Source organism: Seriola dumerili, unplaced genomic scaffold (genome assembly GCF_002260705.1).
Source record: "Seriola dumerili isolate Sdu_G_001 unplaced genomic scaffold, Sdu_1.0 BDQW01000104.1, whole genome shotgun sequence".
Classification (NCBI taxonomy): Eukaryota; Metazoa; Chordata; class Actinopteri; order Carangiformes; family Carangidae; genus Seriola; species Seriola dumerili.
The window spans coordinates 1,140,170-1,166,678 of record NW_019174359.1 but is presented as its reverse complement, the minus strand read 5'-3'; the positions used below and the strand labels follow the sequence as shown (position 1 = coordinate 1,166,678).

General features: G+C 40.0%; 4 protein-coding genes across 6 annotated transcripts in view; 2 read left to right on the top strand and 2 right to left on the bottom strand.

Moving 5' to 3' along the window:
- Positions 1-947: 947 nt before the first annotated feature.
- LOC111222587 (pre-B-cell leukemia transcription factor 1-like) lies at positions 948-7,746 on the bottom strand. Its single transcript, XM_022746378.1, has 8 exons — positions 7,381-7,746; positions 6,654-6,727; positions 4,977-5,221; positions 3,942-4,132; positions 3,500-3,635; positions 3,123-3,264; positions 2,628-2,722; positions 948-1,713 (listed from the first exon to the last, which is right to left on the bottom strand). The coding sequence occupies exons 1-8, from the start codon at positions 7,620-7,622 to the stop codon at positions 1,633-1,635; spliced, it is 1,206 nt and encodes a 401-aa protein (XP_022602099.1). The 5' UTR covers positions 7,623-7,746; the 3' UTR covers positions 948-1,632.
- Positions 7,747-8,409: 663 nt separating this feature from the next.
- LOC111222618 (G-protein-signaling modulator 1-like) lies at positions 8,410-11,316 on the top strand. Its single transcript, XM_022746409.1, has 5 exons — positions 8,410-8,596; positions 9,045-9,581; positions 9,820-9,985; positions 10,231-10,460; positions 10,619-11,316. The coding sequence occupies exons 2-5, from the start codon at positions 9,063-9,065 to the stop codon at positions 10,757-10,759; spliced, it is 1,056 nt and encodes a 351-aa protein (XP_022602130.1). The 5' UTR covers positions 8,410-8,596; positions 9,045-9,062; the 3' UTR covers positions 10,760-11,316.
- Positions 11,317-13,311: 1,995 nt separating this feature from the next.
- dnase2 (deoxyribonuclease 2, lysosomal) lies at positions 13,312-23,429 on the top strand. Of its 3 annotated transcripts, none has more exons than XM_022746363.1 (7): positions 13,312-13,486; positions 15,013-15,110; positions 15,294-15,465; positions 16,339-16,444; positions 17,527-17,691; positions 20,527-20,745; positions 20,968-23,429. In XM_022746363.1, exons 2-7 carry the CDS (start codon positions 15,013-15,015, stop codon positions 21,336-21,338), a joined length of 1,131 nt encoding a protein of 376 aa, XP_022602084.1. In that variant the 5' UTR covers positions 13,312-13,486; the 3' UTR covers positions 21,339-23,429. The 3 variants fall into 3 exon arrangements, with proteins under 3 accessions (XP_022602084.1, XP_022602083.1, XP_022602082.1); XM_022746362.1 differs by having other exon boundaries at positions 13,312-13,492; XM_022746361.1 differs by having other exon boundaries at positions 13,312-13,575.
- The window catches only part of LOC111222575 (ral guanine nucleotide dissociation stimulator-like 2), a 30,900-nt gene continuing 27,740 nt past the window's right edge, over positions 23,350-26,509 (bottom strand). The window contains exons 19-20 of the mRNA XM_022746360.1: positions 26,382-26,496; positions 23,350-25,778 (exon numbers count right to left, since the gene is read on the bottom strand). Of these exons, the coding sequence (XP_022602081.1) occupies positions 25,597-25,778; positions 26,382-26,496 (297 nt within the window). The 3' untranslated portion in view covers positions 23,350-25,596. The remainder of the gene's footprint in view (positions 25,779-26,381; positions 26,497-26,509) is intronic.

The following is a 26,509-nucleotide window of genomic DNA, read 5'->3' as shown; positions in this document are numbered from 1 at the left end:
GACCGTCTGCTGCAGGACTCCTTGTTCTTCTTGTCTCTGAAGACGGTTCTCCATGACTCCGGCTGTGTGTTTGGGTTCATTGTCCTGCTGCAGAATGAACTTGGGACCGATCAGATGCCTCCTGATGGTAGACTGCAGAGAGAATGATCAGTTCATCCAAATACAACAGAGCTGTGTTCACAAAATTAAAAACTTACTTGTAAAAACACCAACATCTCCTTCCAGAAAAAAACATGTACATATTACATGGCCGGTTATGGCATCTTGGGGAAAAACCCTCTTTGGGTAATTGTTATATTGTGGCATGATTTATTAGTGAATGTCTACTGTTCTACTATGTTGTGCATATTTATTGTGTTGTTTGTATGGATGTCTTTTTATCCACAAGGAGAAAAGATAAATATTTACCTTTCAGGCTCTAACTTTGGCTCATTTACAACCCTATTAAAGAGTATGCCCCCATCAACATCAGCTCATTATTCAGAACATTTCTTGGTTGATATTTAGCTTATATTGATGTAAATTCAGTAACTGATTTAAAGTTAATTGAGTCTTTTGAGCTGTTGCCCAATTCATAGTCCAACCACACTGGACAGTACAATAGAATGCAGTTCAGTTTTAATTGGATCTACTTCTTCAGTAGAAGTGCTCTGTTCACAAGATTAATTGGCTGTTATTATGAGATATTACGTTATGATAAAGATGCATCACTGTTCATTTCTAGCACCGTAAATTAGATTCCATTCACCTCTGTTGCATTGGGGCAAAGAAAAACATCAAAACTTGAGTAAATAAAACCAAAAACTATTTTGATGGCTAGATACCGTTGTTGGTTCAATTATTTTGTAATTTGAGTGAACCAGCCCTTTAATGCAGCCCCTTTATATAAATCAAGCTTTTGTATTATGACCATGACTCAACATAAATCTGTCCCGATCACCAGCTGGTTGTGAATACAGAGAGTCTTTATTGTAAAAGAGGTAGAGAGAATACAGGTGTTTCACTGTACAGAAAAAAAGACAGCACTGTTGATATACTCATTCAAACCATTAATATGGACTCAGGCACACTTCATTCATTTTACAGGGACACATAAGCCCGGTAGAAAAAAAAACAAACAAAACAGAGAAACAAACACACAAAATCTTTGGATTTTTCTCTATTGCCCTCATTCACTAAATGCATTCTCTCTTTCTGAACTGTTAAAATGAAAATAGTTGTAGCACTAATAATAAAACAGCAATAATATTAATAATGATATAGTGTGCTAAAAACAATGATAATGCAGTCCCACCCCTCCCCATCCCCTTCCCAACCACAAACACACCTCAGTAACATGTCAAAAGTAGTGAACAAAACAAACCCCACAACCCCAATAATAAAACCACACTTGCATGCACACAACACACACACATTTTCACTCTACCATCCGTGCACTCAGCTAATCATACAAACATAATAATGACCAACGCTGAGCGGTAAGAAAAGAAAACAACGTACATTTAAAATAACCAAACCAAACAAACATACAAAAACAACTGCAGCCAAGTGGGAAGTATGATATCATTCTTTCTGTCTTTTTCCGTCATCAATCTTTCCGTCGCTGTCGTTCCGTTCCAGTGGGCGTGGCCATCAGTCAGAGTTTTCCGAGTGGTCGCTGTGGGGAGAGGTGCCAGACGGGGGCGAGTTTCGACCCTGCCAGTTCCCGTTTGCCTGAGAGATAGAAAGAAAAAGATGCGTGACTTATGTCTGCATTTTACTTTGCTCGACGTTAATGTGTCACTTATCTTATCTGTGATTTTAGCCCCTTGACCACAAATGGTGTAAAGTGTTACAGCTGACTATTTCACACACTCAAAATGATTCAGATTAATTTCCTTTCTTCTCTGCAGCTACCAGTAACAGAGTACATATGAATATAAACTTCAAAAGACTTTAATTTGATGTAGATAATACATAACAGTTAACACCACATAAGGTTTCGTTATGTTACATTTCAAAGTAATGCAGTTGACAGCGACTTGTCTTTGAAGGTGTGTTAAGGTGCTTTTCGGAAACATTACAGCCAAAGAATTCAACGTTCTGAAAAGCAAAATCTGGTTGTTTTATGATAAACGCGTTAGCTGTTAAGCAGCTGGCCGTCAATTCCGGGATGTCTGACTTTCCAAAATCTTCAACACATCTGCACCAAGAGAAAGCTGCAACAACAACTGCAGAGTGTGATGATGATGCTGACGAACTGTGATGATGATCACTCTGAGGCAAGTTTCAAGTCTCAGAGTTGATTTTCAAAAAGTTGATTTAAAAAAGAAAGTCAGACTTATGCACCCGAGAAATAAAAATAGATGAAATTTAATAAATGTAAAAAAAAAATTTAAACCCTAAATATTATTAGATTAAAATAAAAACAGATAAAAGACAGTGACATATAATAACATTTAAAAACATGAAAACAATAACATAAATGAATAAACATAATAAATAATGGCTGCAAAGTATTCTAGGCTAGAAGTAGGTTTTAAGTTTGTGTTTCATGGGATTTGTTGACAGAAAATAAAATACACAATATCACCAGTCTCATCATTTCAATGTGTGTTTAACTTCTTTCATAAGTGGTGTTACGTTACCTGCACTCCCATTGGGTAGGCGGACTGCTCGCCATTCACAGGTGGAACCCCAAGGAACAGGTCAGCTGACCCGGACAGAGAGAAGGACCCAGACCCTGAAGAAAGAAATAACAAGACGGCAACCTCAGTACTTGTGAGTTTTACATACAGACATTAACAGTCCTGTTTTTTGAGTAGGGTTCTCTGAAAACAGTATTGCATAACATATTGACTTGTGGAGGATTTAAAAAAAAAGTAATAATAAAAAAAAACTCCTGTGATTAAAAAAAACAAACTAACTAAAGTAAACGCAGCAGACCTGCTCAAAAACACACTAAGATTAAGATGAATCTTTCTGCTGCAAAATGACTCTGGTTCTTTACAAGCTCACAAAGCCTCGAGTTATACATTGAGCTCAACACGTGCTGGGTGGAGACAAATTGAATCAGAGAAGGGTGGAACTAACAACATATTTCACTGCCTCAAGGCAAATAGTTTTATATCGTCTGCGAGTACCTGTGGAGTTGGGAGTGTGCGGGGAATCGTCGCCCTGTCTGGCCCCCAAGGCTGTCTTCATGGCATAGAGGTTGGCCTCCTCTTGGAATTTGCCAATGTTTTTCTTATAGCGAATTCTCTTGTTGCCAAACCAGTTGGAGACCTGGTAGCAAAAGAAGAAAAATTCTCTGTGTTTATCTTTAAAACTGACATGTTTTTAACAGTGATCATCAGATTCAAATGCAGAGACTTGTTTTAACATTGTCACTGAGGAATTATAAATGGTTTGTCTTTAAGATTGCATAAGAACAGATACCAATTCTTCACTGGCACAAAAAAACTCAGTTATACACTCACAACTGCAAGTTCCTACAAGTGCAGTACACTCAGTGGTTTACCTGAGAGACGGTGATTCCACACTGTTTGGCAAGTTCCTCTTTGGCTTCTTCACTGGGGTACGGGTTGGACAGGTGGGAGTAGAAATACTCATTCAGGACCTCTGTGGCCTGTTTGCTGAAGTTACGCCTCTTGCGCCTGATGAAACAAAAACAGGTGATGAGTGTTGGGGGGAAAAAAAACAAAACTGACTTTATTTTGTTAGTAACATTTTTGTCACAGTTACTATTTGGTCAGGGTTCCACTCTCTTTCTGCACACTCTCACATACAGGTCTGCATGGCTGTTATGTTATTAGAATATCCTCCACAAAAACAAACACCTGGGAATGTGCACAAATATTTTCACTATCAGTCCACACCAATTATTTTTTTAACAATGATAAAAGAGACTTTTCGTAGTTTCCTTTTAAGCAAGAAAAAAAAATCCAACCCCACACACCCACCTGGCATCGAGGAAGCGGGACCTCAGTATCATGACTGCCTCACAAGTGCTCTGCTTCAGCTGGGTCTGGATGGAGCTGAACTTGCGGTGGATGATGGCCACCATGCGCTCTATCTCCCGCGGGGTCACGGGCCGTGTACGTGACTGTTCTCTCAGCAGGTTCATCACATGGGTGGTGAACTCAGTGCACGCCTGGGAGTGGCAGGCAGGAGAGGACAGACAGTGAAGGACAGAAATGTGCAAAGCAATGAAGCTGTGCAAATCATTTTATATTAGTTTCCTATGGTTGATTTTTTAAAAATTCAATAAACATGTAAACTCAGTGGCCACTTTAATGGGTTCACCTGTACAATCTAAATCAATCCAATACAACTGGTCTGCCAAAAATTCTACCTTTTCCTTTTCAAAGTTTATAATATTCAGGTTTAGTTGATTTCAGAAGTGAGTAAATTCCATGATACGTTTATTACTGAGGTCATAGTTACAGGTGGGGTTGTATTGGATTACATATTGAGATGTTTCTCATTTTTTTTCTCCCCATTTATATACAAAAAGGGGCAGAATATAATAAACAACTCTAAATAAACATTAACATGTTTAACTATAATTACTTAAGTGCTTTACATAATTTGTTTGTCCCACTGGTAAATTCAGCGTCTTAATGCTCCATAAAAAGGTTTAAGTATAGTACAATAATAATGATGATGTTGAGTATCATCACAATAGCGGATTTCAAAGCAGATTTGTATGGCATTTATTGAACAGCAGCACACATTAGAACTTAAGTGTAGACTGGAATATGTGTTCCTCTGATAATCTTTAAGACGCCTCCTCTCATACACAGATGTGGAACTTATACCTGATGTGTTTTGATCAGCAACATAAGGGGAAAAAGTGTATTCTCGGGCAGAGAAAAGTTATGTGCTGTGAACTCTAGACCTAACATGCCAATGGATTAGGCTTCTGGCGAGCAGCTTTAGTAGAAGCAAGCGTGCACAGGCAATGTCAGCGCTCATCTCCTGTTGCGACACGATACCTGCTCATACTTCTCCAGCTCAGTGTGGTAGATACTGCGAATCTGGCTCAACTTGCTTTTGTAGTCGGAGTGCTCGAGCGAGCTGTCAGGTGACATCCCTCCTGAGCTGGTGGCTGCAGACACGGCAGCAGCAGCCCCGCCACCCTTCTCCGGCCCCGCCACACCCTCTGCCAACAACATGTTGTCCAACCGCACCAGCTGAGGATCCTGGGGCTCCTCCTCCTGATTATTCCTCATTGACAGGCCTGTCAATAAGACAAATGTCAGTGTCTATTGGTTCTGTTTGGGAAATATTGACAGAAAAAACTAACACTTGCATCCTGCAAATACGTGAATTCCCTCTATCTACCATTTTCTTAAACTGAAGCCTGTAAAACTTATGAATTCAAGCATGCATTTCCTGTGATAGTGCAACTCCTGGGTTCACCTTTTAAACTTTCAGCCAATAAAAACACTGATGCACTGTGTTTGAAAATGGAGAGGTCCTTATTCTATTTGCCATTACCTTGTTTATTGAATCGCTCTCATACACTGTTTACGGTTTGTAATCGCTTTTCTCTATTTTTATTTAATACCCATATCAGAACATCCTGTTTTGGAGCAGAATGAGGGGCAGTTATGTCAAACTGAAAGTCTCCATTTAACAACATCTTTGCAGGAAGCAGTTTTTAAGTTTACGTTGTTAAAGAGTGGCTTGCCTTTTACAACAAAGTATAAACTAAAATTGTTTTTATATCATAAATGAAATCTGGATTTCTGCAGGGTGATTTTATTATGTCACTTTTTTCAGTACTTCCCAGCAGTGTGTAACAATAATTTCTCTCTACCGAGAACCAGAAAAGTGGAGGGAACTTGGTGGACGGTTTATCCAGTGAAAAAGGATTGGTTCATTTAATGTAAGCTTTTGCTAAATTCAACAATTGTTTATGAAATGATCTTCCTAGTTAGCAGCAGTAGTAGTCTGATAGTGCGGACTGAAACTATATGGAAAAAAACTGAGCAGCCTCCTGCAGTACAATCCATTATTTAATTAATCCCTCTTTTAGTTTATAATTGAGTAAAGTCTCCCACATTAAATACAAAAACATTTTATAAATAAACATTACTGCCTGTGCCATGCAAAAGAACATATCTAACTTTTGTAATTAAAATTTAAGACCTTCTAAGACATTTTTGAGGAAACTGAATCCAGTGCTTTGAGACATATCAGTAGCAGCATTGCTCACCACCCTCTTACTTTCCTGTAACATAAACTCTTGCAAGGAGTTAACTATGCTTAACTCTAGTGCTGCACAGCTATTAAACAACCTGTACATTGTGTTGTATTGTCCTGTAACCATTACATGTCTGTTTGGCCAGCTGTTGCCTTTTGTCTCTATTTTTATACCAAATTGAATTTTATAGCTGTCTAATCATGTTTATCTTCCTGGCAGTTTGTTTTTGACATAGCAAGGAATAATATTGAGAGTTACTGACAACCAGAATTATATTCATGTGTGTGTGTGTGTGTGTGTGTGTGTGTGTGTGTGTGTGTGTGTGTGTTTGCCCAGTAAAGTTGTTTATGATTTTATTGGCTTCTGATGACACAATGTCAACACAATCTAATAACGCTGTAATGATCCAGGAGCCAGCATGATGGCAAACATTAACAACTCTAACTAAATAATATTAACGTACCGGTTTTTTCCTTGATCTCGCACAAAACACTGAACAACGCAGGTTTCATTCGGTGACAGTTGAGTGCATGTTTCCTGTACATAAGAAAGCACAACAAGCTGCGTGTAAACAGAGGTACAGTGCTAATATGCAAATCGACCAAAACATAAACACAAATGAGTGACGGTCCAACTACCTTTGGCATGGCTAACTTAGCAAACGTTAGCTCCTGGCTAGCTATGAGCTACAAAGGCAACTGTTCACTGGTAAGATGCCCGTATACAGTAGCAAGCGAATTTTGTCGTATTTTCATTTGTTTACAATATATATAAAAAACTGACACATGCAAGAAAATGCTGTTTTAACGTTTGCATTAGCATTAGCTACCTGTTAGCTACCTATTGTAGCCTTAGCTAGTTAGCCTTGGTTAACGCAGCTTAGCAGGCTAACAATGGCTACGTTTAAGACCAAAGCTGCTAAAAGAAATATGTGTTTGTAACGAGAGTAAAGAAACATTAAGCACTGGCAAACGTAACAGCAAATGATTCTGAACTGGGTATTACATAAACAACTTTGTTTTCGTTAGCTACCATAAGCTAATTTGTTAGCTAGTGGCTAAATAATCTAAACAATAGATTGAAGTTCAGGAAACTTTGCGACTACGAGTCGGACTCGACAAAGGGGCAAAACAAAAAGCAGCTGCAGCATCAATAACCTTAAAAATAAAAAAAACAAAGTTGTCACTAACTTTGCTTGTGCCTCGTCCAAACTTTGGTCGGTGATGGTCATTATTTGCTGCAATATGTCACCAATATCTCTGCGGGTTTCATGTCCGTTTTCTGTGCCCTCGAGGCCCGAGTCCCCTCCGTCGGACCGGTGCTGGGAAGGTTGGTGAACCGAGTTGAGCGCATGCATCCCAGGGTGGCCGCTCATGCCGACTCCCCGGCCGTTGGAGGGCCCATTGCCTGTCAAAGGCTGCTGCTGCAACATCTTCAGCGACGCACAGTGGCGACGACTGCTGCCCAACTGTGCTCACAGACACGCAACACGACCAGACACGATGCATCGCACAAGGCACGGTCCCCTAGCGATTGACAGGAAAGGTACAAGCCATGTAAACACACTGCAGCATATAACAGACGGTGCTTTTGTGCTTATGAAACCACATCAACAAAACATCTGCACGCTCTGCATTTACACAATGCAGAAGTGTGTATGCGCGCGCATACACAAAGGCGCGTATGTGTGAATTACAAAGTAATAAGATCTAGCTAAATAAAATGGAGATTATGTGCTCTGTAGCCATCCTGCTTGTGCTAAGCCTGGTTACAAGCTCATAGACAGACGTTCCCATTCAAATATTTACTTCGTAATTTCTGAGGTTTAAAGTGATGATTCCACTTAAGACAGTTTCTCTCACTTGTTTGAGTCGACTTCTCCTTTTAGCTGCAAGTCAACAGGATGTGAGCCAAAACCACAACAGTGTCAGAAAACTGCGCCTGTTTCAACATGTTGCAGTTGGTTCTGACATAATCAAACGAGCAGCAGTTAAAGTAGCAGTTGCTTACAGCTGCTTTCACAGCTTTAACTTAATCTCAAATAATAATAATAAAAAAAAACAACCTTTGGCTGGGACCATACTTCGACTAAATAAATGAATGATGGGGGTTCCCTCTGCTTTTGACAGTAATATTTCACAATAGCATGACTTGTCAGATGTGGGCCAAATAAATAGGGGTGGGCTGTGGTAAGAGGAACAGGAAGAGAGGAGCCGAGAGAGAGAAGGTGGAAAGGCAGACAGCAAGAGCGAGAGCTTGTCACGTCGGCAAGTGAAACCCTTCATAGCAGTTTTTTTTTCTTCATAAAGATTTTGACAAGACAAGTGTCAAGCCAAAAATGCTGTGCTCTGTCTGTGGTGACTTCAGAGGATGATGCTTTGAAGGGACAAATTTCATAAGACAAAGGTAAGAATAAAATTACAGAATTTAGATTTACTGTATGACACACAAAGTTAGCGTCTGTGGGTAAAACAAGGAGAATTAGTGAAGCTTTTGGTAAAATATACAACAGAAACCACAAATCAGCAGCAAGAAGTTGACATCTCCGCTCAGGTTGTCAAACTCAATTACTGCCATTCAGCTAGGAGGAATATATTACTCACAGATGGATTTTGAGTTTAAACATCTGTAGTCAACATGCTGGAACCTGCCAAACTTGTTTCTCATACATTTCTTTGGAAGAGAGAGACACAGATTCTGTCTAGCTGTCTTCATGTTTATTCCAAGCCACTTCAGGGTTGATATGTGTGATGTTTGCTGATCATTCTTCTCAGAAGAATTAATAATGGGGTTCTCAATGTCTTTGACCTAAGATCTTTGACCTAGCCCCTGCCTCTGTGTATCTTCTTGTCAGGGTTTGACAGCGAGATTAATGGACTGCACAGAGATCAAAGCTGAAATGGCTGAAGAGGGGCTGCTGGAACCTCTCGTGATCACTGAAGAGGGAGACATAACTGAGGGTGTTGCTGAAAGAGGAGCAGCGAGCAGTTCGGCTATAATTGTACAGAGCTTCAGCGGAGAGTCGGCTCTGAGAAAGGAAGAGGAGCACACGGGAGAGGACAAGAATGAAAATGATATAGTGAGTAAAATGGGTTTAGAGGAGCAGCGCCTGGAAAAACAACACACCAGCACGGAGGACGACCAGAGAGGAGAGGTTGTTGTGGACAAAGAGGATAAAATGGAAGATGATAAACCAGTGGAAACTGAGAACATGAACGATGGACAGAACAGAGGTGATAGTAAGAGTCAAGGGGAGACAGTGATGAGGATTAATGAAAATCCTGAGAAACCCAGTGACACACAAGATGAAAAGGTTATGGACATAAAGAGGTTAAATTCATCTGAGCAACAACCTGAAGGGACGCAGAGCGAAGAGGAGGACTCAAAAAAGGTTTGTGTTTGTAATGTTCTTGACTTTACCTACCGGCCACCATGTTCTCTGTGAGAAAACACAGTCTAGTGATGGAAAAACAGCGGATATCATTTTGTTACTGAGCATGTGGGAGTACGTAGGAGTCAAGTGAATTCTTTTGCTGTGCCAACAAACAGTCTGTGCCACTTACTGAGAAACCTTTCCTACCTCCCTCATTTTTTTTTTTTTCTTCTGCCACCTACCCACGTTTTCCCAGGCTCACCGGTTAACCCCTGACTTCCCAGAGTCACTGTACGAGCTGCTCTGCACTCTTCAGGAGGGAAGGCGGCTCAATGATCAGCGCTGCTCCTTCAGGCTGGAGAGTGGGATGCGGAGGCGTAGGTGCCACTCTGAGCCCAATGCAAGCAAACCAGCCAACAGAGGTGAGAGCACTTTGAGCGGCTATATGTGCTTTCAAGTTGATGGAACTGATGCAGCTGTTGCAATTGTTTCCATGTAGTGTTGCTGACTCATGTTGATCAAGCTGAAACAACATGAAACTGCTAGTTCTTTGTGACTCAAGACTGTTTTGAAACGTGTGCGACTAGCATTTTTCCCTGACCACTGACCACTTGATGTCTCCTGCTATCTGACCATCAAAAGCTCTTTTTCTCTCATTTCTTCACAGTTGTTTTTTCCTCCATGACTTCACTGCAGAGAGAGGAGTTTTTTGAGCTGGTGGCCACCGCTCAAGCCCGCCGGCTGGATGACCAGAGGGCGCAGCTTGAAAGGTCACCACCACCAAAACCAAAAGCCAGAAGTTTCAGAGGCAGCATAAAGCAACTCTCTTTTGTGAAAAAGCCGACACCAGTTCCTGTGCCTAAAGAGGATCTCTATAATATGATTCTCACGACACAAGTAAGCAATCGCAACTAGTTTGTTTAGATGATTTGATTATGGTATAAAGCTATAAAACTGCTGAGAAAGGCACAGAAAACATCTTGCAAAACCTCAGTATCATGTCAACTTCAGGACAATTCCAGGCTTTCACTTACCCGCTTTCCTTCCACCCACAGGCCCAGGGCAGGCTGGAGGACCAGCGCAGCAGGGCTCCTGGTCCCATGGATGATGAGGACTTCTTCTCCCTGCTCCTGAGGGTCCAGGGGGGGCGGATGGATGAGCAGAGGACTGAACTACCGTGCCTCCTGCAAACCTGAGATGGAGAACAAAACAAAAAAACAGAACAAAAAAAACTGTGGGGCTACTGTGGAAGCCATTCCAGTATTGCAGCCTTTTTAGTTTGATTTCCTGCTAAAAGAGGGGTTGAGTTGACCCTGATGATGCTTTGTTTTAGGGAATTATTACCCCTCTTGATGGTGTTGGTCACTGTTAAAGCTGTTGAGATTGTAGCAAAAACGCTAATGTTTGAGCTTTTAACATGACTATAGCAATGTTCATGATGAGACTGAGAAGTTTACTTCTAGGTAGTTTGTATTTTCATTCATCCTAGTAAATAGGATGAGCAGATATTCTTTCTTATTGCCAAATGTTGCATTTTAGTGAATGTCTGCAATGAGTGGTTGAATGGTTTTGTGTGTGTTCCTGTTCTCAGTGTGGAGGAGGCGGGCTACCGATCTCTGTTGTTCTCCTTTTTTGTACAGTTGACATTAAACACACCAGGAATGGTGGTGGGGAGATAGAACCTCCAGGGCCACAGAGCGCTTGACTGTATATGGATTATTCTCCTCGAAAAATAAACAGAATGTCTGTCTGAGCTATTTGCATTTATCCATTCGTTCAATTTGTCCAAAGTCTTGTCAGGAAAAAAAATGAGCTTGAACACACACTCTAATGGGGGTGTCATTAGGCCACGTATTCTTTCACTCTTATTTAATTTTTGCACAGCGAACACAGTGGCGTGTATGTGCGAGCAGTGACACTAGCAAGGATGTGTAAAACCTGTTCTGTTATTTTCATTTTTATTCATCATTCGCTTGCTTAGGCACATTCCCACAAACTTGATAGTGTCTAATCTTTCTAAAACATCCTGTCGCACATACATCAAAATGTTCACACCCTAATAGACAAGCTTGTGACGTCCCATTTAGAGCAGGGAACAAATAAGACAAAGACTAAGGTGTTAATTTTTTACAGAATAGATTGACTGATAACAGATTTTATCTTGCTCCTAAATTTTGGTTTACATTACTGAATTCTTTTTATCGAAGGTCATGTCGACATAAAGGTAAACCTTCTAAGTGACAGAACAACTAATTTATCCATCTGAAAGCAGCTGTAAAAATGATTTCAAGTAAAATATTTAATGTGTGTGTCGTTATGAATATTAATATAGATAAAAGGACTTTATCAAACCACTGATAACAAATGTGGCAGTAACTGTGGAGTTAATCTGCCCTACAGTATCTGCTGCTAAATCGAAGGTGAGTGCTACTCATTAAAACCCATGATCCATCTCCTTGTCTCTAAAGGTCTAATGTACTTGCAGAAATTCACTAATCAGGGCCACTTTGTGTCACTAGCCAGAAGGGGCCTCCTGGAAACCTGTGACCTGCTCTGATGTAGTGTGTGTTTAGTCTACTCAGCTCAGGGGAAAGCTTTCTGAGGAAGTCCTGGTTGGTCTGCACAAGGGAGGTTAGAGGTGACAAGAGGACATTGTGTTACTTCCTCAAACACTACAATTATGGATATGTGATAGCAACACTAACCAACACTGCTGGGTAGGATTCACACTAGAAGAAGAAAACATATTGCAAGTCAAAAAGTAGAATAAAAAATGTTTCCTCAAAGGTAATTAGTTTTTTGTTGAATTATAAAAACAATAATTATTCTGTCACATGGCCTGCTTTTGAATGCCTTTGCTTCAAATCATCTAGTGATATAAAGGCAGATAAACAACTTAAAAAAAAGAAGAGGAACAGAGGAGGAGGAGAAGAAAAGCATGTAACAAAATAGAAATCATATTTTTACCAAAATTGTGAAAGAGTCAAACAGGAAGAAACAACAGCAGGGCGACTATTCAGGTTCAAGATCCACTTTTAGGATGGACATGTGCAATATATATTTATACTAGGTGTGGGTCAATATACTCTGTAGGCATTTTGTGTATGGCGTTTCAAAGACCAGATATTAACCAGGTCAGCACCTGTTTTCCGTTATTATTTGAATGACTAATTGATAGATCCTTCTAGTGTGATATTATGATATTTTACTCAGAGTTGTGAGTGTAAAACCTTTAGTTGTGTCTATGTTTATCTCAAGCCTATCAATGTCACTCCACAGTCAATACCTGTATTTTTATTATATTATATTGTATTGTATTTTTATTATATTATATTATATTATATTATATTGTATTGTATTGTATTGTATTGTATTGTATTGTATTGTATTGTATTATATTATTTTATACTATATTGTATTGTATTATATTGTATTGTATTATATTATTTTATATTATTTTTTATTATAATGTATTGTATTTTTTGGCTTTTCTCTCCAGCTCCGCCCGTCGTGTGACGTCACCGACCATCTGACTGAAACCTAGGACTTTCAAACAAGGATGAGACAGGAGCCTGGAAACTACGGAGTATTTAAATATGGGTTTCACCATATATTTCCTGAGTCATTGTTTCAAACATAGTTTACTCTTATAGAAAAACTACTTCGTTTATGTTTTTTTTGATGTGTTTAAATAAATTACAATTGTTATTTTTCTTTGGCGACATTGCCTGCCGTTGTTAGCTAGCTTGCAACGGCTGCGTAACGTCACGGTCTCGTCCCGCTCTTGTAGTCCCAGGCCGAAACAAGGATGTGTGTAGCTCGAGATGAAACTTAAGGTGTGGGAACTACAGCAGATCTTCATGCTTAAAACAACTTTACAGTCTTTTGAGGACATGAATGAGGACAAACACGCTCAGTGAGAGGTGAATGTAAGTGCTTCAATCGTGGTTTCAACGGTTGGTAACAAGCTCAGCCGTTGCGACGTGCAATTGGATTTACTGTGATTTCTATGGTCAGTGTAACTTAAAGTTATATGTTTTAAGTATATGTGTTGTTTCGTTCGTATGGCACGATCCCTCATGAATCCAGTGATGGGAATTCATGTATTTTTTAAATAAACCCATGTTTGTATGTACTGGACTATTGGAGGTGAATTTACTCAAGTACTGTATTTAAGTACATTTCTGAAGTACTTAGACTTTACTCGAGTACTTTATGTGCATGCATAGTATAGTGTGTGTGTGTGTGTTAGGGTTATATATATATTATTTGAAACAGAGCTTTTAACATGACCTGGCTGCTCCATTCCCTTTCCACTCGGCCCTGATCCCCCACATTATCATTGTTTTGTCATTTAATTAGTATTTTAGTTTATACTATTAATTTCTGAGGTTCAGTTATTCAGTGCATTGGTTGTGAGATGTGGTTGATCTTGATTTGTAGGTTTGGTGTGCTGGAAGGGTCAGCCCACTCTGAATATTTTCAGGTTTTTTTTCCTAGGTTAGTGGTGTTGATCAGCAGCTCAGTCAGGGGAAGGGCAAAGGTGTGTGTCATTAGGTCGTCTCAGCAGCGCTGAGGCAGGGGGCAGGGGTATGTGAGAGGGACAGAGCAGGTGGCAGTTCACTGTGAGGCTGCATGGGTTTATTTTTTGGAATTTCTCGCAGTTCACTTTTCTTCTGTTTGGTAATATTTTTGTTACACAAGTGTTGTACACAAGTTTACTGTGCATCACCTTGATATGTGCCTTACCTGGAGTTGGCTTCCAGTGTTGTTTTCCACATGTGCTTGTTCTTGATGAAGGTTATCAGTGTATTATTAACTTTGTACATTGCCAAGCACTCTGTATCCATGTGTGTGGCACTGAGTCCTAGGCCTTGTTGTGGTCCAGTCCAGGTGGTGCTCTGGTTGGTCTGCCTGGTCTTAGAGCCTTCAGTGATTGCTCCAATATCTTAACTCAACATGCTGACCACAGATTTCAGCTGAAATAAATTTGAAGCTTCATGTGTCTGAATTAAACAAACCAAGGAGGTATTTTCCCGAGTTACAGTGTTTTTAGTACCAAAGTCCCTCTTTTGTTACAATCCCTCCACGGCAGCTCAGCAACACTGTCCTTGGAAACACAAGGAGGGAATTTGTTACTAACAAGAGTGGACCTTGGAAGATTCCCACTTAATTTTTCTAACTGAGAATGCATTTTGCGCAGAACCAAGACTGTGGATTTTGTCCCTTATCACTCACATTAAATTGATTTAGGATGGGATCTCTCTGCAGCCAGTATGAACAGGAGAAACAATTACAGTGACCAATAACCCTTTCAATTTGCATACTGTATGGGCATGTCAGTACTGTTTCAAGATAGATTTCAAAAATATGCGAGTGTATCTTTTAATTTGCTAATGTCCCGAGTACCCTTGTAACTGCAAATGATTAATGTAAGTCTGTCTCTTAGATGGTTCTGTTCCTTTCCCTGCTGATCTCCTTTGTGCCACTAGGAGGTGGTAGCTCACCAATCAGCTGCTACAATGACCAAGGAGAGGCTGTTGATTGGTAATTCATCAGTTATATTCCTTAACATATGTTTTTTTGTTTGTTTTTTTTAAAATCCAAATAGGTGTCATAAGTCACATAATGTTCTCTAAAGCCGACATGGTAATTTGAAAATTAATTTAGTATGTCCAACAATGTAAATAGTTCTTAAACGTCTGCCTCTCTCTTTATTCTATTTGTTAGGTTCTATATGTACAAGCTGCCTAAAAAACATGGCAGTAAGTCTCCTGAGAAGGGTGAAATGTATTTACTTTTGGACAAAGGGAGCGAGGGATGGACTGAAGGGAAGGCAACAGTGAACGACACCACAGGAGCCTTGGGCAGGACGGTTGGACAACTGTACTCACAAGGAAAGGTCTGATCCTATTTGGTGTCTTTTTGTCTGTAACAAATTCAACAAACTCAGTTTTGTTTTACTGATGTTGGTTAAAATTATTACACAGTTTTCAGTTCCTTATTATTCATGCAATAAATATATGCAGGTTTAATGTGAAACGGTCAAGCCAAAGGCTTTTTTATGACAGCCAGGGATTTGTTGACATTTCTCTAAAATACAAATGATGTCCTTTAGAAATATTGATTTATCCAGTTGATCATCTTTTACAAACTAAGGACTCGACACTGCAATTACTCTAAAATTGATGCTATCTTCAAAGTCCAAAGGATAGAGTTTTTGTAATAAGATTGGATTGTTTTTGTCCTCACTTTAGTTTTATTATTTATGTATTTATTTGGATGCCCCTTTAGCTTTAGCCATAGAGTGGTGTTTACCTAAGCAACATCAGCATAAGTAGAATACCAAAAGCAGATGTCATTTATTTTTGTCTGCTTCTGCTTTTTCACTGCAGTCTCATGACTTCTCATTTCATAGACAGACTTATTAAATGCAGTTGTAAGCTTTTTTCCTGTTAGCACCACTCATCATAATTATATCAGAACAAGAAACTGAGAATGAGAACTGAAAACTGAAAACTTAGCTCGTCTATTTGTATGCAGTTTGTCTGTTTGTCCCACTGCAGCTGCTGGAGTCGCAACACAACAGGTTCAACTGCAAGATCCCTACATACAAAACATGTATAGGAATTACACTTAACTAATCCAAGTCCTGTTTTATTTTGGGTTTCAGCTTAAACGTGATGGTGCTTGTGGTTTTTGTGTTTTAATATGTGTCCAAATATGATGGTTTTTAACTTCAGCTAAAAAAAAACAACCTCTGCCCTCCTCACAGAGCAGAGAGGTAGCGTACATCCTGTACAATGACCAGAGGCCACCTGAGGACTTTGGTGACAGATGGGTTGTCAACACTGGAAGCAGCGGAGGGGGGCACACGAAAGGTGAACACCAGTCTAAAACTCCTATTGCCTAGACAGGCTGCAGAAGATTTGGCTTAATAGTCAAAATGTAATGTCTGTTGTAATGTATGAAATGATGGATTTCTTAAATCTTAATAAATCTTATATACTGGTTTCACCCAGCTAAAATGAATGTTGTCTAATACAACAGTCCTGAATGAAACCCCGCCTTCATGAAGGTTATAATGTTCAGTTTTAGAGGTGCTGATTCAACTGTGCGATCATTTCGGATGATGCAGTTTTCTGTTGAATTGTATTGTGTTACACTGACAAGTGTTCCTGTTTCTTTGTCCACCCCATTTACGTCAAGGAGTGTAGGCTAAATGCCAAGTTCTCAAATTCATAAGGCATTGATTGTCACATGTGAAGAAATTCTGAGGCTGCCCTACCAGAAGGAGGGAGGTGACATTTCAAAATAATAGATAATAATGATAGATTTAAATATTTTTTTACTATGACAATAATAATGATAATAATAATAATAACAGGAACACCTTAGCTGGTGACTGAGTGTATTGTTGACTTGTATGACCCTTTGTTACTTACTATGTGAATGTATGGGGAAATACATATAAAATAAATGGAAATCCAGTTTTTATACTTCAGAAGAGTGCCATAAATAAAACTACTAAAACTACATGGTAGATTTAACAACAGCAGAAATCTGGTATCTTGTATGTATAAGGCACAAAACGTGAAAGCATCCAAAAGTTGTGTAAAATAACAGACACCGAAAATAACTCAAGAAAAATCTGCATGTTTAAGAAAGAGGGGATCAGGACTAATGTGACACAACATTTGTGTTTCTGTTAAAGTGGTGGATTTATGGAGCAGCTGTAGTGAGTCGCAGACTTTGTGAGATTTTTTGATATCGTATAGTTTGTGATGTATGTGTGCTATGTCGACTGTACGGTTTTGTTTGGAGTAATAACCATTTGTCGTTGTCTGTTTTTCTTTTCTTTTGTCCCAAATTGTTTGTGAACTACTTTACACACCGGAATAACTTTCAGTTGTCAGTGCTTGACATGAATTTGCTGACATTTTAAAATATCTCTGCTCCTCAGGTGTTGTGCTGCTGGACAAAAATCAGGGCTTCTGGTTGGTCCACAGCACCCCTCACTTCCCCCCTGTGCGACAGGCAGGAGAGTATTATTACCCCAGCAGCGGTGTGACCAACGGACAAAACTTCATCTGCGTCTCCTACCCGCTCGACCGCTTCCAGACCATCGGTAAGACTGGAGTCCTGCTGCGTGGCCCCTCTTAGCACAGGCAGAGCTGTTATAAAAGCGCAGTCAGCACTTTATGAGGATGTTTAGATGGGTGGTGTTATCACATTACAGTTATGTGAGTTGTGAAGAGAAGGACCAGGCAGCTAATGAAAATTCATACTCTGCCTCGTGTCTGCTATTACATTATATTGTTCTGGCTCAGTGCGATTTAATTAACAAGGAACCGAAGAGTTCATTTTCAAATTCCTATCTATATTGTTGGAAAAAAATAGGTCATTTCTTGTGCAGTATATTAGAAATTCCAGTTGCTACAGCCTCTGAAATGCTGCTATTTTGTCTATAAGATTATAAATAAAAATAAGCAGATATTTTGTTTTACTGATATATTAGGTCTTTTTTATTTAAGTTTCATATTATTTATCATATCAGCCAATCACTTACCTGCCTCTAAAACCTGTCATGATATATAATATATCTTAAGAGATAAAAGTTTAAGTAGAGTTTTAGTTTCCCATGAGGATGTATCTGCTGTTTTTAAGTATAGAAATAATACAATTTTCTGCCTTTGTCAAACCATAACACACTTTTTAAGGTATTGAATCACAAATTATGTTTTCAGCGTAGTTGTGGCATTATTTATTACAAGGGGTGTCTCTTTTCGAGAGCGATTTCTTCAGTCGCTGTTGTCTCGTTGTCACCCGGTACTTGATAATCCAGTCAGGTATTGACACAACAACAGCAACAATCCCTAACCAACATAATCAGCGTAAACAGGTGTCATCACCATGTCACTGCGCTGCCTCTGCAGTTCCCTGGCAGACCCAGCAGTTGGCACAGTTGCTAAGGCAGTGCCTGGGGTAATGTAATTAGATTGAGGTTTGTAACCATAGAGATATTGGCCCTCACACTGCGGCAGGCATTTGTTTCATCAGATTCTCGCCTCTCCAGCTGGGATGTTGAGAGTGTCACAGTGTCCGGGGTGACGTGGATGCGCAGCGTTATAAATGTTGTGTCCGACAGCAGAAGGTGATCACAGCCTTGTCACGTTTCCTTTTACAACACCTTGCAGCATGAATTTGCACATTAATGAGGCGGAACGGAAATTTAACACAGCTACTACGTTTTTTTTTTTACACCGAGTTCATAAATACTACCTATCCATTATGTGAAGACTAGTATGTTGTCAGAAATATTTGCTCATTTATATTTTAATTAGCCCAATTGTAGATTTGATTAGCATAACTGCTTATGTTTTATGCATTGATTTAGAACTGAAACGACCGTTTAATACGGTGCACACTGCAACTTTACACAAAAACACACACAAGTAGAAGTAGTAGTATCGGTTTGACAGCGCGTGCACAGAAAAACAAAAGGCTGCAAAGTGAGAAAACACAAGCAAATACATGAACACGCTGCAAGTTCAGACACACAACCGCACACAGAAATGCTGCAAGTCACTCAGCGCAATGGAAATGAATAAAACAACTGATTCCACACAATGTGCCCAGACACACCTGGGACACACTCGTTGTTGCTGTTTGTGGCTCGTGCAGTTACTGAGGTAGAGTGTGATGTGATGTATCAGTGATGTTGGAGAAAAGAGCTAATGACATTATAATATTACATGTTTGTTGTCCACCTTGCATTAGCCTGTTGCCGAAAAAATGCTGTTTTTATTTGCTTGTGTTTTGTCTACTGAGCCCTCACGGCCACCGTAGATCTACTGATTGGTCAAGTGACATAAACTGAATCGACAGCGATTTCACTGGGTGATTCAAAGTCATTTATCAAGCAAGATGAAAAGTTAGAGGAATATCAGTCCTAAGACCGTCCATCCTAAAGGCGGTATGAATGTGTAATCCACTCAGTGGTAGTTGAAGCATTTCACTCAACCAAAACCAAGTCAGGAAGGGAGAAGTCAGGGGATCTATCACGGCTTAATACGACAAAGATTCTCTGGTTTCAGCTTCTCAAATATGATGATTTGCTGCTTTTCTCAGTTTCATATAAATTTGAATTAAATATATTTGAGGTTGGGACTGTTGGTCGGACAAAACAAGCTGTTTGAAGACATCACCGGGGGGCTCTGGGAAATCGTGATGGACATTATTCACGAATTACTGACATTCTGTTGAATAAATGATGAATCAATTAATTAGAAAATAATGCGCTGATTAATTAATAATGAAAGCGATCATCACTTGCAGCCATAATGGAGCTCAGTAAGCAGCTGAAGTGCACAATGTGTGGAGGTTAGAATTACAGTTAAGTGTTGTGTTGTTACTGACAACAACACTGTGTATTTTTATAATAATAATAATAATAATAGTTACAAAAACAAAATGAACGACAAACACATGCAGACAAATTACTCAAGATAAAAACAATAGAAACAATAGAAGCAGAAACACCAGTAGGCAATGCAAAAGTATGTGAAATATTTAAAAGTCTATTCAAAAGCCTTGTGAAAGAAATGTGTACGTGGTTTTTCTTTTCACCCAGTAACTGGCCAAATTCAGAAGTTACTCTCCAGCACTGCTGTTTTACATGAAGAATATTATATATATATATTGGGACAGAGGCCGTGTGAACACCTGGAGTAAATGTCGATAAATAAAGGTTGTAAAAAACAAAGGAAGGAGAATTACATGTAAGAAAATAACACATACATGTATTTTTCTCATTGCTGTAAACAGCTGTGCATAGTTGCAGGTTGTTCCTTTACAAAAATGTGACCGAGACGGTGCTCTTCATTTACTGAACTAAGCAAGTTCTGATTCTGGAGTGCCGTTAGCAGCGTTTGCCTTAAATCTCATTTGTTTGGCACCACAGGAGAGCAGCTGCAGATCAATCAGCCTAATGTGTACGATTGCGATGTCCCCGAGTCCTTGGCGTCCCTGGTGCCTGCGCTGGCTGCCGTCTGTGAGAAAAAACATCTGTCTGGTCACATCTTTCCACATGCCAAAGCCGTGTCCAATCGCAGCGTGACTTTGACCTCAAAGGATGGAACCAACTTCATCAGCTTTGCCAAAGGATCTTCTTTTGACAATGGTACGACTTTGGAGAAATAAAAGTAGTTTAGAGTTTGTCCTGGCTGCAGTTCACCTTCACGTTTAGTTTTTTAATGTGAACATGACAAGATCTAACTGTGATATTCAAATATGTCTCTTTTTGAGTGAGCTATTATGATATTATTTAACAGCATGCAGACAGTTTACAGGAAATAAAAAATAAAAACATGTTCTCACCCATCTTCCCTCTCTGCTTCATCAGACCTCTACCACTCCTGGGTGGCCCCGGCCCTCCAGTCAGACCTCTTGGTCCAGTTCTGGGTTCGCTCCACAGGCGTCCTCCCTTCCGACTGCTCGCTGGGCTGGAAGGTCCTGGACATCAGGCTCATCAACCCGGGACAGACGTTCACTTTCAAAACCAGCCAGGATCACTCCAAGTGGGCTGTCAGCCCCAAGGCGGCCGGGGACGGCGTCAAGGGAGGAGGCTGGGTGTGTGTGGGGGACATAAACCGGAACGAGGCGGAGGAGAAGCGAGGCGGAGGCACGGTGTGTCTGCAGGACCCGGTGGTGTGGAAGGCTTACCGGACGGCAGCGTTAGAGTGTGAGGCGTGTGGAGGAGGAACCAGCTGTTGATGCAGCTGCTGGAGACAGATGGGTCAACCGGGGCGTGAGTAAGGCCATTACGCTGCATCCCGTGTGTTTCTAAGAGGAATATTTCAACATTTTGTTGATTGTATATATTTCTTTCTATGTTTAGTGAAATGACCCATGTCTACCAAACTTTGTGAAAGTTTGAGATGACGCAGTCATTCCCTTAAATGTATGGTGACCCGGAGTCATGACGTCATGTCCGGGTTGGCCTCTGTTCCGCTTGCTTTTGAAACTCAGTGCCGTCTCTCAACATTTCTTTCATCGGTCTTTCATGAAAAATGAAGCTTTATCATTTAAAATTTACTTTCCAAGACAAATCAGCTCCACTACAGCAGGTGCCATGAGAAAATGAAATCTTAAGTTAAACAAAGATTTCTTTGTGAGCACAAAAAGGTTAAAAAATGAAAGTGTAGCAGTAATGGTACTTTGCATCATCATCAATTGGTTTCTAATTGTAATCCCTGCTGTCTAAAAACCTCTCTGTGCTGCTGTTATTACAGACATGTCTGAACTAACCACCACCCCTCAAACTGTTCATGGACGCCCCTTTTCTGTCCAGCCGTGAAATTTAGTCTACAATGGTCTAAGGCTTATGGGAAATGGTGTTCATTAAAGGCAGCTAAATACATAAATATGAATAATCATTGATATAAAAACTACCGTCCTTATCTAAACACACATAAAGCCACATGACACTGCTGGGACAGGCTCTGCTCCAAGGCTGCAGTTTTAGTAATCGGTGTAGACGGATTTCTTTAACTGAGGTTTTCTTACTTCTGGAGCAGAAACTGGAAGTTACTGTTTGACTTCAGCTCTCGATAACACTGGATTTAGCACAAGATGCTGCAAGAGCAAATGTTGCTTGAATTAAGATGTCTTTATACTATTAAATATTCATGACTGAAAGTAAAACAAAACATTTTTAGGCATCTTTATCTTTATCTATCAGGAGTTAAAAACTTCTGTGGTTGTGTGGTTTGAGTGGCCTCGACTGACAGTGACCAAACAACTGACGTCAGATTCTGACTTCACGTTCATAAATCCGGTGCGCAGACATGCGTGACAGCACCTCTTTTCAACTGAGTCTCACCCACTTCAGACCAGTGGGAAGAGCACAGAGAAAAACACAGACGTCTCTCAGTGAAAATAAACAAAACTGATCCAAGTTTAGCAGAAGGTGGTGTGTTCATGTAGGACTCCATTACTCACAATAAAAAACTGACTAAGAAGCTGACTGAGAAAACTTGTTGTCAGGGACTTTTAAAGCACAAAAACTGTTTTGCTTGTTCATTCATTTGTTCAATGTTTTTTGCTGTTACATCCTCCTCTAAATTTAAAGCATCCAGAACAATGCTGAAGGAGGACAAGAAGTCAGATCTGATGGGAAGCAGAGGGGTTTGTGGGAAATATGATGTTCATTTTGAAAAAAAAAACCCACAAAAACCTCAAAGTGCCACCTTAAATGAAAGCAATGGTGTTGAGTGTCTTTACAGCCGCTGGGTACTGTTTTAACTGAAACTGAAGAGACAGTGATGCAAACTGGATGAGTGCTGCTTCATTAACTCTGACTTTTTGTGTTTAAATCAACATTAGCTGGTTTGGGGGCTTGTTCTCTGGGAGAGCATCAGGCTTTGCTTCGTTGAAACTGTATGAAAATGGATTTTTATGGGATTTTAAATTCATGAACATGTGGGATTAATTGCACTATGTAACATTGAGCACATGCACACTTTTTACTGACGATATTAAATTACAGACACTGACAACATTCAGGTGTGAGGAATGCTTTAATACTTTTGTGTTTAATGAATGTTTGTATTATTAACTGGGTTTGAAAGAGTGTCTGTGTATTTCAGATCTGCTTTTCTGACATATCCAGAAATATGTTTTGTTATGTCTTGTTCCACATACATTCATTCTGACCTTGATTTTGCTTGAAGATAGAGATGCTGGCTGTCTTGAATCAGAACAAAAAGACTAGAACAGAGGTGTATTTTTTTTTTTGTAGCTGATGTATGTTCACCTTGCTTTGTTTTCCTTATCTGTGAGAAAAATAGAAATGTCAGAATTTGACATGTGGAGACAGTCTTAATTCTTTTGATGGGATAATCAGCAGCATGGAAAGTATGTCTGTATTGAACCTGGAAGATGTTACAGCACATCAGTCAAAAGCAATGAAATTCATATAAAAGTAAATTTATTACCACAAAAATAGGACATCCTGTATGTAGTGCATAAAGAGCTTTGATGTGAGACTACACAGCACTGGAGGTGACTGCATTTCCTCCATGCATACTGTATACATTCTAATGCAATCATGGGAAAGGTGAGCACCCTTTAGAGAAAGGCACTAAAGCAATCAGTCGCATAGCATTACGCTAGCACACGTCATCTATTATTACCCAGAACCCTCTCCCCGGTCCAGCCATGCTCGTGCCTCGGCCGATAAGGAGGCCTCACCAGCATTGAGCAGGGATTACGACAACCAGAGGTCACAAGACTTATGTCAAAGTCGAGGTTATGTGTTTCAAACCTACACCGAAGTTGTTCCAAAAAGAGCGATCAGAGCTGAGTCTTTGTACTGGATGTAAACAGCAGTGAAGATGTGTCCTGCTGAGCTGCTGCAAAGTCTGCATAAATTAAGTTTAGCTTATGCTCTGTTGAGAAGTTCAGACCTGGAAAACCTTAAACCTAACCGGTGGTTTATATATATATATATATATATTTTTTTTTTTTTTCTTATTGTTGTCCTTATGGGTTTGGCACTACAGTGATAAACTGAAGCAAAGCCACAAGGTTAGAAAAAGCTGCTAGTTGTTTTTAAAGCTGCAGTAATGACTTTTTGGCCACCAGGGGGAAGAAATGCACCGAAATGAGCTGTTTAGTATATTATTGCCTTATTAAGTTGTTTCACTAACAGCTGCCAACAGGAACTTCCAGCCGAAGATGTATTTTTCTGGAGTTGTCTGTCTGTCCGTCTAATGAAAACAAGTCCATATTACACTGCTTTAGTTCTAGTTTGGTCTCTAGCAACTTCTGAGAAAATTTGGCTCACTCAGATATTTCGCTTCTAGATGTTTTACTTTATCACTGTCTGTTTGCTAGAAAACTGCTGCTGCTTGAAAAGGTATTGACAACAGCTGTGACAGTGAACCATGACATACATTTCTGGGCTGTGTAACCAAACCTCTTAACCAAAACAAGCTAAAAAACCTCACTAGAGCTGCAGAGTCGGTGATAATCGGACACAGGTTCTTCACAACTTTTTCACCTTCACATTTACGATTCGATGTTAATATAAAAATATAGATTAATGCAGCTTTATGTTTAACATGTGCTGGCCTGTTTTAAAGTGGACACTGCAGGTATTTGATGTATTTTTCCTTGATGAATTAGTTACTTGACAATTCAGACATATGGACATAGAGCTCCTTGCCAGTGTAAACACAATGTTGACATCACGCAGACGTACAAAATATATAAATATATACAAAAAACATATATCTCATATGACAAGCTCCAGTGTTTTGCTACAATGATGCACATCCACTGCATCTTCTTCCATCCACGTGTCCTCCTGATGTGTGTTGTTTACCAGGACCAGACCAGACAGGCTCTGTACTTTCAGATTTCATCATGATTCTTCCCCCAAAACAGTCGTAAATCCTTCGACGGCCTCAAGGGCGATCACTGAAAACACGTTCTGACCAATTAAATCTTCTTACATTTGGACATGTCACTCACAGCTGAGGCACACAACAACAAGGGATTTCTTGGTGGTAATTAAAAACACATCTTATTCATTGAGATGGAATGAAAAAGAAAAAAAAAAAGAAAAGTTTTTTAAGTGCTACCTGACTGGGACTCGAGAGCCAGCACCAAAATCACTCAGTTAAAAGGCTTCCATTGCTTTTCCTCTGGGTGTAAATTAGTTATGCATATTGTTTGGAAAAAAACGACGAACTGACACTGTTCTTCAGCAGCAGACGGCTGTGGTGCACACAGAGGGGCAGCAGGGGGTCTGAAATGTCTGACAAACGTGGTCTTGGTCTTGGTGTTTTGGTAGAACCAGCTTTGTAGGAGCATGGGATAAAGGCAGATGTAGATTTTTTTTTGTTTGTTTGTTTGTTTTGCACAGAGAAGGCCACATTTTCTGTCTGTGAGAGATCGCCCTGCGTTCATGTCAGGAGCACGAGAAAAATGTCACTGTGCTGTGGACAAAGTCGAGGAAAATCTGACGTCAAAACAGAGTCCTGACAAGTCTCCTCCCCTTGGCCTTGATTCGAGGAAACGTGGCGCTCGTCTCTGTGCTGATCGGCTGTGAGCCGAGAGGGGTGTTCCCGCCTTTCCTCCTCAACAGGAAGTCAACACTAGATGATGTCATGGCGTAGAAGACGTTTCCTGTAGCAGGGATGACCAGTTCTGCGTCAAGAGAAGAAGAGAGACAAATAAAGATTCAATAGAGCTTGTCAACCGTGAACCACAACATGTCCGGGTCACGTCTAGGTGAGGAATGCATGTCCTTCCTTCCTTCCTTCCTTCTCTCTCTCGCTCTCCCTCCGTCATATCTCCACTGTTGTTGTCTTACAAGTTGCACTTGACCACAATTGTCTCCAAACTACAAACAAACGGCTGTAGCTGTGTCACAAAATCAATCTTGTTTATGTACCCATCTTAAAGTCAGATTAAAGCTGAGCACAGAGAAGCTCTCCTCCCTCAGCGGCCGAACGTGAACAGACTTCTGGTGTTAAACTCTGCACATACATTATTCTGCACAGTGAAGGTCAAACATGCAAGTGATGTAACAAAAAGCAAAACTGATTTCTGCACACAGAGGGACTTTCTGCACCAAACATTCAGCAAACACAACCAAAATCGTAATAATTTTCTCTCTGTATGATTTTTAAAAGTCAGATTATCATTATTATTCAGTTTTTTTTCTCCAGTTTGACATAAAACTGGCCTCAGAAACACAATGTACATTTCCAACAGGTGGAGGGGATTGGTTCCTCTTTAGATCGTTACCTCTTCCTTCAGGCAGAAGTTGGATCAGCTCATATTTGGACGCCTGTTTGGGGTCCTGATTGTGCTTTTCTAAGGCAGAGCTGATCACAGTGGGGGTCTTATCATTGCTCGTAACCTGAGGGGAGAGA